The 14,493-nt window shown below is 38.8% G+C and overlaps 1 protein-coding gene across 3 annotated transcripts in view; it reads left to right on the forward strand.

The window, feature by feature from the left end:
* mlec (malectin) overlaps positions 1-12,351 on the forward strand; it is a 49,973-nt gene extending 37,622 nt beyond the window's left edge. For all 3 annotated transcript variants that reach the window (XM_041202871.1, XM_041202872.1, XM_041202873.1), the window contains one exon: positions 6,603-12,351. In XM_041202871.1, the coding sequence (XP_041058805.1) occupies positions 6,603-6,829 (227 nt within the window). In that variant the 3' untranslated portion in view covers positions 6,830-12,351. The remainder of the gene's footprint in view (positions 1-6,602) is intronic.
* The last annotated feature ends 2,142 nt before the right edge of the window (positions 12,352-14,493 follow it).

Here is a 14,493-nt window from a genome sequence, read left to right on the forward strand (position 1 = left end):
TTAAATCTCTGTTCAATTAACAAAGCTATGGAGAAAGGGCTGAAGAAAGATTGTATTATTTGTGTTGCTTCAACTCTTCAGTAAGTCTTGATATCAGCGCTTGTCACTTAAACAAAAAATATAAAAAATCAACAGGGGTAAGGATACTAAAGGTGAAAAAAGATGTTGCATTATTTTTAACTGATGGTGACACTCAAGTGTATGTTATAAGTGCAGGCGAATTTCCAAAGAAATCTTTTGTACAAAAATGTTTCATGCTGGGGAATTAACATTTTTCCATAAAGTTTTCCTTAGCTACAGAGTGTAGACTACTGAATGGATGATGTAGGAGGTAGAGTTCCTCTATTTTTGTCCCAGCATTTTGCCTTAACTCCTAACCATGGTTCTATATATCTCCTTCCTTGAGTCCCTCAGGCGTCCAATGGGTGGTGGTGGTGGTGGTGGTTGTGGTGGGGGGGGGCGGGGTAAGAATGAGAATTTGCATCATACACTCCATTAGCAATTGTCTGTATGCCTTTGATTTTGTGTTTTCCTGGCAATTTTCTTTCCTCCTAGGCCTCCTATCCTCTTGCTGTAGTACCCTTCTACAGATGCTAGCAGCCCTCTGCCAACTTGCCCAAAAGGGCACTCCTCTTGTAATTGGTGCATGTCAGCATCCTATTTGATTGTGGGCTGGGTTGGTGGGCTGTGAAATTTCAAATTTCTGACCTTTAGCCAATATCTATAGATTGTTCATTCTTTGAAATGAAGAGGAGATTGTTATTAGTTATGATAGTGAAACAAAAATTAAAAGAGCGCATTTATGGGCTAAATTTTGCGGGGGGGGAAAGGGGCAGTCCAAACCCGCAGGCAGAAATGCACTAGTCTATTATTACTCCAGTGTTATAAATCTGCCCACAGTGTAATAGGGCAAATGAAAACCTTGGAGTATTTCAGAACTGCTTCTACGCCAAACAGCTCGGTGATATAAATATAACGTAAGTTTGCTGAATGGTTTCAAACTGTATACTTTACAAATTTAGTGGAAACCTTTGTCTTCAGCTAGATTTTTAAATATTCACACTTTCAGAATCAGTTGAGTGCCCCGTATATTCATTCAGCATTCAACATAGTTCCCATTGCCTGATTACGAGTAGTTTCAGATGCTGTAGATTTTTGATAGAAGTCACTTGGAACTTGAAGAATGATGTGTTGTGGCAAGCTGTCGGGTACAAAGAGAGAGATAACTAATGGCTACCAAAACCAGTGATGACTTAGACTATCGAGTTAATTTTTGTATCCAAAATTATGCATTAGTTAAGGATAATTTAAGAGGTAAAAATGGGTATCGTAGTGATCTTTTTTAACCTTCCTACAGCATCTTCTAACTCTGTACATTAAAATATACACAAACAATTAATAAAATGAAGAGGAAGAAGTTTTGTATCCGTTCAGGGTCATTGTACTAATTATCAATGAATATAGGTGCAACTGAAGGATATTTCTTGAATTCTGTCATTAATTTTCTGGACAACTAACAATTTTAATTGAATTCAAAGTTAGAATGATGCAGAAATAATTATCATTTTACTTTCCCCCTCTGAAGGTATTGACTAAAACATCCACACAGGAGTAGTCAGAATTTATCCTGAGAAGGGCTCATTGGATTAGAAGCACTGGTGTTTTTTATTTCCCTTTTCCCTCTGCTTCCTAACCAGGATATTGAGGCCAGTTACTGATCCAATTCACTTAGATTAAACCAGGTATCTTTCTGGTTCATCCAGACATTGAATAAAGTTGTTGATCTGAATAATCTGAACCTATGATACAATTTCTGCAATGGATCCCTGATAGGCCTTATGGGAACATAGGTCTTTGGGAGCAAAAGTAGGTCATTCAGCCCTTGGAGCCTGCTCCGCCATTTGATAAGATCATGGCTGGTCTGGTTGTAGTCTCAACTCCACTGTCTGTCCCCTATAACTCTTGACTCCCTTGTCTATCAAAGATCTATCGAACTCAAGTGTTGAATAAATTCAATGACCCAGTCTCCACTGCTTTCCGGGGAAGAGAACTCCATTGACTAATAACTGTCTTGAGAAAAAAAAATCTCCTCGTCTTTGTCTAAAGGGAGAACTCTTATTTTTAAATTGTGTCCCCTAGTCCTAGTCTCCCCAACAAGAGGAAACATTCTCCTGTCTGCCCTATCAAGTCCCCTCAGGATTTTATGTTTCAATAAGATCATCTCTCATTTTTCTGAACTCTGATCGACATTATTAATGCCCAATCATCCAAGCTTAGAATATTACTCTATATTTGAAGTGACTTCTCTCTCTTTCAGTTCTATAAAGGATGAAAGAAAAGCAGTGCCCTAATTGCTGGCCTGGCTGAGATCTGCTAATTTGGCACAGACCAGAAATAGAAGCTGTACTTTTTATGGTTTAGTTCTACACTAGGAATGTGCTTAACAACTGAACCATGAATGAGCTTGCAAATCATTTTTTTAACTGCCTTTGCTGTAATTTTTGTAACATGTTCTGAGTTTGTGACCCAATTTTCATTTGGATAAAGCATGAAAAAGAGTTGTGGTGAAGGAAAACAATTACAGATTGTTAAATCTTGAAAGTGCTATGTTCAAACTTACTTATAGAATTAAACTGGCCAACATAATGAATCTGGGATTCCTTGAAATAAAGTAGCTTTTTACAGGCAGACTCGGGAAGTGAAGGCGTGGCCCGGGTTTTAAAAAGAAGCTCTTGCTTATAATGGGCTGTAATTATTTCTTGTTGCAGTAAGTTGTCTGGTAATAATTACCCTGATCACTGCCTGCAGTTCAATGACATTTTGCTATGCTGACCTCAAATGATGAGCCCATTAAGACCGTTACTCAATAATTAAGTAATAGATGTTCATTAAGCCCTGGCAGTCATACTTGGGTAAGCCAGCGATTTGTTTTCTCTCCCCTTTTGCTCTCACTGAACTATACTTGCTATTTTGATAGCATTTTTTAAAAAAATAACTTTTTAAAATTTACTTTCACTGAATATACAAAGCTGAGTTGCCCAAGTATTTTGTGAGCTATGTGTGAGTTTAACTTTTTAACATTTTGAAAAGGGGGTCAAGGAATGGAGGAGTGGTGAGGTTTCCTGCGTTCAGATGTGGTTAGGGGACAGGTTCTATCGGTCACTGACACTTCACCTACTTACCAGTACTGGCAGATTAGTATCTGTAGGATAAGTATCTCATTGTGGGGAAAACAACAAATCCATCTTGTCCCTGTGTGAATTGCCTCTTGTTAGTTGATCTACGAAGCAACTCCAGTCATGGAACTCCATTGTGCTTGTCCATAATGGAAACCTGCTGAGTAAATGAAAATGGGCATTTTAAAATAAATTAAAATCCCAGTAGTCAAGTGGTACCCTGATTCTGAGATCACAAAGGTATAGAAAAGTTGTACCAGGTTGCCACAATGCAAGCCAGCAATTACTTCTAGCCTAATACATGCTCCAGTGAACTTATTCTGTGCTATGCATTCATTCTCCCTTAATCAAATCCAGTGATGTAGTGTTTTGAATGTTTCGTGTTTTACATCATTTGTAAACTGCCCTAAACTGTCAGGCTGCCTTTAAATTAATCATTCGAACTTTCTAAATAGAAATTCTTTTTTAGGTAAAGCTTGGTTCCTGTGTACTTGCTGTAAAATAAATTGCACAAACCAAACTCTTCTCATCGTATCTGCACCAGCCAACAAAGGACCATCAAGCCTAATTCCACTTCCAACTCTTGGTCTGTACCTTAGTAGGTTGCAACACTTCAAGTGCATATTCAAATACTCTTTAAAAGTTATGAGGGTTTCTGCCTCTACCACACTTAGGCAGTGAGTTCCAGATCCTTACCACTTCCTTGAATCCCCTCTAAGACCTCTGGCCACTTACCCTAAATCCCCTATCACCCCTCTAAGCAGAGAGGCTGTGGCACAATAGGATTTTACTTGAAACATGTATGAAATTGCGGGTATATCCAACTACCAAATTTCACAGTGAACCACATCTTGAGGAATTATAGGCTCTACAGCTTATTTCCTTTTGTAGGCTTGTACCTGAGACAAGTTTATAAGCCATTGGATAAAATCAGTGATCAGCTCTGTCGGAACATGCTATAATGAGGCTGTGTTAGCACAGAAAGGACCAACAACTTTAAACTATTTCCAGTTGTGCAGTGGAGAGTGCAGCTTGTGTTAGTATTTATTTATTTATTTATTCCTACATATTGGGCTTCTTAGCAAAATTGAGGCCCATTGTATAAAAGGGGCAGTAGCATCATGGATACAAAATTAGCTAAGGGATAGCAAACAGTTGTGAATGGTTGTCAAGTGTCATTAATCCTAGTAAATTTCTGTTTCCTGGCAAACACTGACACATTGGCAAAGGTGAATATTTGTAAATAGATTTTATCTTTACAGTACTGTTATAATTGAAAGAAATTTGATGCTTCCTATAACTTTCAATTAAACACGTCCTACAGAATGTAAAACTTACTTTTCTAGATAGCTTCATATCATGCCCACATGTTACCAAATACTGGATAAGTCAGTATCTCATTCAGGATTTAGTAAGAAACTGCTTATTCTTTATACTTATGTATGTCATGAAGCTATTAATGTATATAATACTTTGGAAAATGTTTTTCTTTTAAAATAGAGGTTTCGTCTGCGGGTGTGTCTTAAATGGAGTAAAGCCAGCTAGCCTGGGTGCTCTGATGGTACTAGTTTTGATATGTAAGAGAGCATGCATTTGCATTTTTTTTGAATAGAGCATTGAAGAAGTGGGGTGAAAACCTGACGCCTATCTAGCAGATACCAAGCCATATGTTTATATTACTAATAAAATTGGTGCTATGAAAGGGGCTTCATTGTTAAAAGATGGAGTTCAAAGCGGTCGTTGATACAATGAGAATTAACATTCAATAGGGCTGGTAGGTATAACTTCAGTTTTCGGGTGTGCAGAGCAGGGGCAACGTGAGACCAAAAGGCAGCTGCAAGCCTCCAACTGGCTCCACAGTGAAAAGAACCTCATTCTGAATTTGTACGGTGAAAATACTTTGCCTGGTGTTCAGTTAAGTCTATGGATTGCTGTTGCCTTAATGGAGATTAGTTTGGGAATTTGTTAAAAGTTATGATGCTAGTAATTTGTAGCCATGTGTATATATTTTAACCTGGGATTTTTAAATAACTCTGCTTCACCAATTCATCGATGATAACAATGCAGTCAATAGTAACTCAAAATAAAGGTAATTATGATTGCCGCAGCCAAAGTTGCAAATTTGTGACACAGTCACACCCACTCAAAACTGTTACTTCTCATTTATCCATAGTCTGTTCAACACTTAAGGGTTTAACCATGAAAATCATCTTGATGCAAAGGTTGTAATGTTTGTTTTTTGAAACACTTTTTTGTTAGCTCTAAACTTTAATACATTATGTTTCAAGGGAGTTGGAGTCTAAAAGTAGGAAAGTCTTGATACAACTGAATTGGTGTGACTACATCTACAGTAAAATGTGTATAGATTTAGTCAGTTTACTTAAGGAGGGTCATAGTGGCCTTGGAAGCAGTTCAGAGAAGGTTAACTAGGCTGATTCCTGGGATGAAAGGTTTGTCTTATGAGGAAAGATTCAACAGGTTGGGCCTATACTCATTGGAGTTGAGAAGAACTAGATCTTATTGAAACATATAAGATTCTGAGGGGGTTTGACAGGATTCTGAGGGGGTTTGACAGGATAGATGCTGAGAGGATATTTCCGCTCATGGGGGAATCTAGAAATAGGGGTCACAGTTTCCATAAAAGGGTCTCCCATTTAAGATGGAGATGAGGAGAAATTTCTTCTCTCAAAGGGTTGTTAGTCTATGGAATTCTCTTCCCCAGCAAACAGTGGAAGCTGGGTCATTGAGTATATTCAGGACTGAGTTAGACAGATTTTTGATCAACAAGATTTATGGGGGGCAGGCGGGAAAGTGGAGTTAAGGCCACAATTGGTTCAGCCATGATTTTATTGAATGGTGGAACAGGCTCAAGGTGCAAAATGGCCTACTCCTCCTCCTAGGATACCCAATGTAAAATCTTCAACACAGCATTCTTTAGACCCTTTCAACCTGAAATAAAGTTGTTGCAGGTCGTCTCTTTTCTGTCCTCTTCCATTTGTTGGCTGTGATGTCCAGAGACCTGGCTAATATATTTGCTCACCATTAAAGTATGTGAAGTGTTGTTCAAAGTACACTTTTTAATTTTTCTTCCTTTTGTTCAGGTTAGATATTTACATTCCTCTTTGCTACTGAAATGTTGAATTGACAACTAGGAACAGCTGCTTTTCGATATTGAGCTAGTTAGGGGGAGAAGGAATGGCTGGGCTGAACCTGACTACCAAATAGTACCTCCTGTTGGGTTGGTCATCAATAGAAATCAAGTCTATGGACTTTTCTGTCTTGCTCTTCCTAATAATGACAAAATTATTGTCCTGGAAGGGTGGAAATGTGTAAATGAGAAATGTGCAAATCTAATTTGAGGTTTTTGCCCTCATCTTCAAATTGCCTTTCAATTTTTAACAATAGTTAACTTTTACTTAATTATAGATGTTCCCAAACTCCTGCCTCATCCTGGTCTAGAAAAAAAGGAAGAAGAAGAAGAAGAGGAAGATTATGAAGAGGGTAATGAGAAGAAGACGTTAAGCAAAAAGAAGGTGAAGTCGGGACCTCGAACTCCAGACCCATACGCCTCAGACAACAGCAGCCTAATGTTTCCCATTTTAGTTGCCTTTGGGGTCTTCATTCCCACCTTGTTTTGTCTCTGTCGATTATGAAGGATACACTTCGCATGTACCGTGGTGCTTGTGGGTGAGGAGCTTTGTCACAGCGTGAGGGCAGTCTGTTTAAAGCAGTTTGTTTCTGTTCCCTCTATTTTCAGAAACGAGGAGGGAAAGGAAGAGAAGTGGTTTGTATCGACGTTTGAAGGCTTGAATTGCAATAAGTTTTTTTTGTTCATAGATATTTGTTCCCATTTTTTTGTTTTTGAAAACTCCTGCAATAATTCTCAAGTATAAAATTGAAAGCCCCAAATAGCTGAATGCCTGAAGCCAGTAGCTGGAACAAAACTGTTTCTGTTGCATTTTAGCTACGATTAAGGTATAATTTAAAGGACTTGTAGGTTAGACTGGGGAAAAAATGTACCAATTGTCTGAACGTAGTCTATACGTATATGAACTATTTACCGTTAACAGTTTAAGGAAACCCACAAGTCCACTGGTAAAACTTGAATGGAGAATTTTAAGTGAAATAGGTACTATAGGCAAATTAATTGCGATTGACCCGTATGTATTTTTGTTTTGAATCGTTCCACCCCCTCCTTTGCTGTACCATGTCTATCTACACTTGGGCATTGGCATGAAGGATTTTTTTCTTGAATAATGAACTGTCAGTGTATTAAAGCAATCGGATTTAACTGGTATCTCAGCTGCTTAGAGAATGGGATGCGTACAAGGTTTTGAAAGTTTGTGAAAAAGACAATGTTCATTTCACAAGCGTCTTGTGGTTTCACCCAGTGGTTTGGTACAGTGTTCAAAGATAATTCCACAATGATTTTAAGGAATGGTGTCCCTTTTGTTGACCTACTTTGCTGGACTATAATAACAAATTTTCTTAATTTCAAAAATATAAACAATATATAGCAATTCTGTCAGCACCTGAAAAAAACAAAATGTTTTAGACTTGGGTACTTAGAACTGAATTAATCCATATTCTTTCTTAAGTATTGATGGGCCTGCTGTATATTTCCAGTATCCCCTGTTTTTATTCCAGATTTTCAGCATTTACAGTTCTTAAATTCTTCCTCATTTTATTTCCATTCTCGAGTTTTTGAAATGGATTGTATGATAAGAACAGTAAAATTTGACATTCCAAAACTCTAATTCATACAAAAATAAAATACTACAGATGCTGGAAACCTGAGGCACAAGCAGAAACAACTCGAAATACACAGACATCGGCCAGCATCATCTCCCCCCCTCTCTCTCTCTCTCTCTCTCCCTCTCAAAACGGCATTTAATGTTTTCTGCTGACTTACTGAATAGATCTTTAACAAGGCCCATCTGAGTGATCATATACCAGTTATGATTACACAGCTGTTCTCTGGCAGTGTTTTCCTAAACCTTTCAGAAGTGGCACATGTAGTCTGCTGCCAGCTGTATTGAAAAATTTGAGTCACTTACTTGAAAAAATATGTACACCCAAAAAAAAAAATTGTCGATTTGATATCTGTATCTGGTTTACGTCCAGGTCCATTAATGGTGACTGCACAGGAGCAGTGAAGCCTAGTGTCACACCAGAAGCGCACAGAACCATAGCGTGGGTTTATTCTCACTCCACTCAGTACCTAATATGAGTTGTGCTAATTGGGGGTTGTGCTGAGTGGAAATTGCAATGTCTCCGTAAAAAGGAGAACCAGAGGGTAGAGTCGAGCTGGATCATTCTTGGCAGCTGACTACAGTGGGTAGTGTTTGTGCTTTTGAAGAAAGGATTTTACCTGTGCTCTTGGCAACAGAGATACCAAGGCCAAACAGACCCAAAAATGGGAAATCATCTCCAAGTTGTTTTATAATTGTATCTTCCTGCTCCCCACCCCCCACCCCTCCAGGGGCTGGTATTCCTAGCCTCTTTACCACTCTGGTGCCTACTTCCATTTTATTAGAATGGGTTTTTGCATTGGCTCATTATAAGGACAGGGTACTTTGCTGCCAAATCAGGCTTTGACACCCACACAAAGCAGTGGCCTCAAATTTTAGTCACTTCGGATATCCAACAAATTGTAAATTATGTAAAATGCTGCCTGAGCTGAAATTTGGAGCCTGTAACCAACATGAACAACTTAAGAGGGGAGAGTTTGGGGTTTTTAGATCTTTCAAAAGTTTAGATTACACGTCAGGTGAAGCAACAAAGAAGGGATATTGCAGATATTTGGCATTTCAGTTTTAAAACTAGGTCCTGTGGTACCTACAGAACAGCATCTGAGCACTCCCCCCAAAAAATCATTCATTGTGAAGTGTTTCAAGTCAGTTTTATATAAATGCTCATTTTTTTAATATAAAAGATTCCCACAAACAGAAGACGCTTTGCTTTTTGAAAAGAACTCAGAAGAAATTCTTTTGAAGTGGTGGGGGGGTGGGGAAAGAATGCAATTCCTGAAAGAAAAACAATCACTAGTCCACATGTGGTATATGATGAAAGGAGAAACCTTGTAGCAGTTTTAATGATGGTTTATGATATGGAAAAAAATTACTATTTTTTTCCCTAAATTATTTCAAGTATCATGCATAGCTTGAACCTGTGTGTTTGCAAGGAGGCTTTATCTATTTCTTTTCCGTGTAGAAAGAGAGAGAACGGGGGTTGGTGAGGGTGGGGGGAGGGAGTAGAGGAAAAAAAGTGCTTGAAGCTTAGAGTTGCTTTTCCCAAAGAGAAAACAGCTGTTTAACTTTGGGGTTCAATAAATTAGATTTGTTTATTTGCTAATCTAAATCCTAAAAGGTGTAGGTAGGATCTGTGCTTAAGGTGTGTATAAACATTTTTTTTTGTAGCTTGGCTTTTATTTGGAGCTCTCAGGAACTTGGGTTGAGGGTATGTTTGTATTAATTTGCACTCTCTGGTGGTTTTAATCAGCAGTTTATAACGAGAAGGGGGAAGATAAAAGATATTTTTATGTCATATGTATCCAGATGCGTGAAAGGCTACATTATAGGCCCTGGATAACAGTACATGTAACGTACTTAACCTGTCAAAGCAGGGTTTTCTGCCTTTGTTCAGAAATATTTGTGTGCTGTGCACCGACTACAGTGTGCTTTAATTTCTTTCTGGAATTTTCCTTCCTTTTTAGTTTTTTTTTGATGAATTGTGTTTGTGCCAATGCAGCAGTGACCATATTGCCAACTTCACCAGACGAACTCACCTATTAACATAACCTACAGCGGTGGGACAGACTATCCCAGGGAACAAAGCTTGCCAGTAGAATTGGGTGAACTGCCACCTTCATTCAACCACCGACCCCCCCCCAAAACCCCCAAGAGGCGTGACTTCAGTTAGCCAAGATCAATATTACATAGTTTTAAAATGTTTAATTTGAATAGGTTAGTTATTAAACCTATTTTTAAAAAATATTGGTGTGATTAGTAATTTAACATCACAAAAATTGATGATGAAAAGATATTGAGGTTTTAATAGTAAGTGAACCTTTAGAATTTACTTTACCTTATTCCTAATGGTAGCTCTTAGTTACACAAAAAGCTTAGAAAATTGCCCTTCTTTACAAATTTTTCTTTCAAAAACTTCATCTTTTTTTCCAGTACTGAATTCAGCTTCACCTTCATCAGAGTTCACCTTCACTTTGTGACTAGCTCTGATTGGGGAGGGGTGGGTGGTCATCCTGAAGTTGGAAGTCTCCAGACCTACTGGTAAGCCTCATTTCTGTAAAAACAATCGTGGAACTCTGAGATCCATAAACTTGTGCATAGTGTGGTGTCTGCGAATGGTTTATGCAATTATTGCACAAAAAACACATTGTATTGAGCCCACCTGCTTAGAGCAACTGTTATCGAATGTCTGGAAATCTCCACGTTCACCAAATAGCAACAAATTCTGCTCTGTTGCCATTACTTTTTCTGCAGTTTGGAAATAAAACTTCATTGAAAGCTGTTTCATTACCCACCCCCTTTGTGATATGCCTTCTGTAGGGAATTAAGTACTTATTTTGGTGATTCATAATATTTAACATTCAGTATTAGCTGTTGATTTTGCAGGTTATCTCCTCTGGGTAAATTGGACGAAAGGACAATTTGGTCCTTTTCATGACCTTGGACCCAAATAAATCAGGGCGAAGTCAGCTGTCTTTTCTAGGTTAACAATTACATTGTAACCAGGAACCTTTAGAGTTGATCAAGGAATAAATGAAACTGATTGAAGTAAGAAATGCACGCAAACGGTCTGCAAGAAATGGAATGGTTAGCATCTCATCCCGTAGAATTCCAGGTGCTGTCTGTGCTTGTCACAGATGCAGAACATATGGTCTGTGTCAATGCTCCCTGCATCATGCAGCTATTAGCGTTGGTGCTGAACACAGTGGTAAACCAACATTGAGATTTCGAAGCTATAACACTGTTTTTAGAATTGATTTTTCAGTGGCGATTATCAGGTTTAATGCTAAAATCAGACATAGGAACAAGGGTAGGCAATTCAGCCCCTCGGACCTGTTCTACCATTCGATTTGATTCGACTGATCTGCACTTCGCTCTATTTAACTGCCTTTGCCCTGTCCCTTGATGCCTTTACCTAACAAAAGCCTATTGATCTCGATCTTGAAAGCCCAAATTGACCTAGCATTCACAGTCTTTTGAGGGAGAGAATTCCAGATTTCCACTAACCTTTATGTTAAAAAGTGTTTCCAAATTTTGAGAATGTTTAGCTGTGTGGGATAATGGTTTAATCTGTAGGAATGTATTACTTATATATTCGACATGTATTTCAGTCGATTGGCAACTTTGGAAAGTATTATCTTTTATGGCTTAAAACCAATTAGACTTGGATTGAAATCTTTAGTACAGTCTGATGCAACGTTAGATTGCCTCCAGCTCTTCCCCCAGTTCTAATGTGGTGTCCTGTTGCCAAAAAGGTGTCTGAATTTGAAAGATCTGCCTGTTATATATGAAAAAGAGTGTCAACAAAGCATGTTCATAATTAAGTTTGCAAAACAAAAAGCTTTCTACTCCGGTATCTGTTGAGCAGTGTTTTCTGCCTGCTCTTTGCCAAGGGTGTTGGATGATTCATACAGATGGACAACTCCACTGGTGTTTGCAGTTCCCTGCTGTCTGCCTCAAGTGGCTGAAGTTTTGACACAAACTTTAACATTGGCTGTGACGTCTTATCCTCAAAATGCCTGTTGACAATCAAAGTTACAGAACTTTATGGCAGGGGTTACAAGATAACCAGCAGGAGTGAGAATTGTGGTTGACTTTTTCTGCCCTGTCCTCTGTGGCTCAGGCATGCTGCCACTATTTACAGCACTGGAATCAAATCTGACACGTGGCTCTGTAATGCAACATGTGGATTTATTCACTGAACCATTGGGAGAGATCTGCCGAGTAGGATTTTAATTCCTGTCCTGAATAAAAAGGTGTGTCTTTCACCATGTGGCTAAAAGTAAGGATCCCTGATCCAAGTACTGTATCTTACTCCAGTGTACTTTCACAACATGTTTCTGGGTGGATTTACATTGTGACTACAATGACAAAGAATTCAGAACTTTAAACATTAAATATCCTCAGCCTTTGGCATTCTTCCATCATATAAAGTTATTGTATTTTCTCCAAAATTACACTGACACTGACAGTATAAATCAATTTTTTGTTTTTGCTACCACGTTACACAATAAGTACTCGCAAGTAATACCCGACTTTAAAAGAACTGCAAGCTGTTATCGGTAATAGTTCCAACTCTGCCAAAAGTACAACAAAAAAGCAAATTAGAAACCATGGGCTGTCCTGGACTGCCTGTTTTGTCTTTTGTCCCATCTTCCCGTCACCTGTCTCTAGACCGGCTTCCCATTTAAAGTGTAATAAATAAAGGACATTTGTTACAAAGACAGACTGGAGACACTTGGACTTTTTCGCCTTGAAGAGAGGTATCTGAAAAGTGCACTAATAGAAGTTTATAAACTACTAAACAATAAGGAAAAGGTAAATGCAGTTTGAATAATGTGAGACAACAAAGGGGCACGTACAAATAGTGATAGATAGGAAATTTGCCATATACGTAGTGACCTGTACATGGAATGGATTCCCAGATAAAGCAGTGGAGATGAAAACCCAGGAGTCATTTTATCAATTAAATGCTGCAAAGGGGCGACTTGAGTCTTTCTGGGTGGTTGAACTAAGGCAGGTCAAATGATCTCATGTGTAATTATCTTGTGATTTCAGTTAAAGGCTCATGTTAAGGCTCAGTGTTAATAATTCAACAGGACTGTAGAGCATAAGCCTACAGTAAAACACTGCCTGTATATTGGCCTGCCTTAATTGAGACATTCTTACAGCTGGAGCGCAATGATTTCAAATTGTTTCGGGGATATGAGAATTGCTGGCATAGCAGGTATTTATTGCCCAACCCTGGCTGCCCTTGAGAAGATGGTGGTGAGTTGTTTTGAATTGCTGCACTTCATGTGGCTAAGTGTTCCCACAGTGCTGTTATGTGGGAAGTTTGAGGATTTAGATTTGGCAATGACAAAGGGACAACAACTATATGGGATGGGGTGTGGAGCTTGAGTTGATGCTGTTTCCATGGACTCACTACCCTTGTCTTTCATGGTGGTAAAGGTCACAAATTTAGGAGGTTCTATTAAAAAAAACCTTGGCAAAGTGCTGCTGTGCATCCTGCAAATAGCATATGCCACAGCTACAGTGCACAATCCTTGATTGGGGTGCATGTTTAAGGTGGTGGGTGTTTTGCCAATCAAGTAAAGTCCTTCGTACTCAATGGGTATCAAGCTTTTTGAGTGTTGTACCTGCACCCATCCAGCCAAGCGGAGAGCAATCACATTTCTGACTTGTGCCTCATAAATCTCAGAGAGGCGTTGGGGATGGAGGAAAACAAAATGTCACACCGTGTTTCAGTGGATGGCTCTTCTGAGGTGGGATATAAGCAATGTTGTTTAGGACAAGTGGAGGGTCTTTTCTATTGGCTTATTTTGCATTATACCAAACCTGGGAGTGCTTGATATCAGCAATTGAGAGTGACTACCTGGAATCCACCAAGTTTGACTTCCCCAGTGCTAACATCTAGATGAACATTTTTTTTGTTAAAAGCTATTACTTGTGAGTTAAAGTGGAGAGAAGGGTATGTAGCAGCAACAACTTACATAGAATCTTTAAGTTGCATCAGAAGTGTAAACAGAAAAGTGGTCTCTGGGAGATTGGGAGAATGCCCTGGACTTTTTCCGCAAATATTCTTCATGGACATTTCAGACCAGGAGAAAAGAATTTCAATATTGGTACAAGATGAAACCTTTTAGGAGCAGGAATGACAGATTAACCTGTTCCTTTTTCTCCAATCAACTGTTTTCTCATCGTTTTTGCCTCTTCCAGGAGGTTACGTGGCTGTAGAGATGGGGTGAAAATGGGTTTAGTCATGATGCACCAACGATCATAATGTTTAGGGCAAGCTTGATGGAACAGCTGTTTTTTTTCTTCCCTATTTTGTATGTTTGCATACTGCTTGAAGACTTTCCAGAAGTGTACCAAATGGTCTTTTTGAACCCAGATACTGTGCTTCAAAAACCTTCTCTGGCGACCTTCCACAGCTCTATTAACCTGACGCATGTTTGACAAGTATTGCAACCTAACTGATGGAGGATATTAAATGGATCTGTTTCTAATTCAAGCACAGCAGCAACTTAATCTGTCTGGAAGGAGAAACAGTGTAGTGAAGCTTGAAT

Source organism: Carcharodon carcharias, chromosome 13 (genome assembly GCF_017639515.1).
Source record: "Carcharodon carcharias isolate sCarCar2 chromosome 13, sCarCar2.pri, whole genome shotgun sequence".
Classification (NCBI taxonomy): domain Eukaryota; kingdom Metazoa; phylum Chordata; class Chondrichthyes; order Lamniformes; family Lamnidae; genus Carcharodon; species Carcharodon carcharias.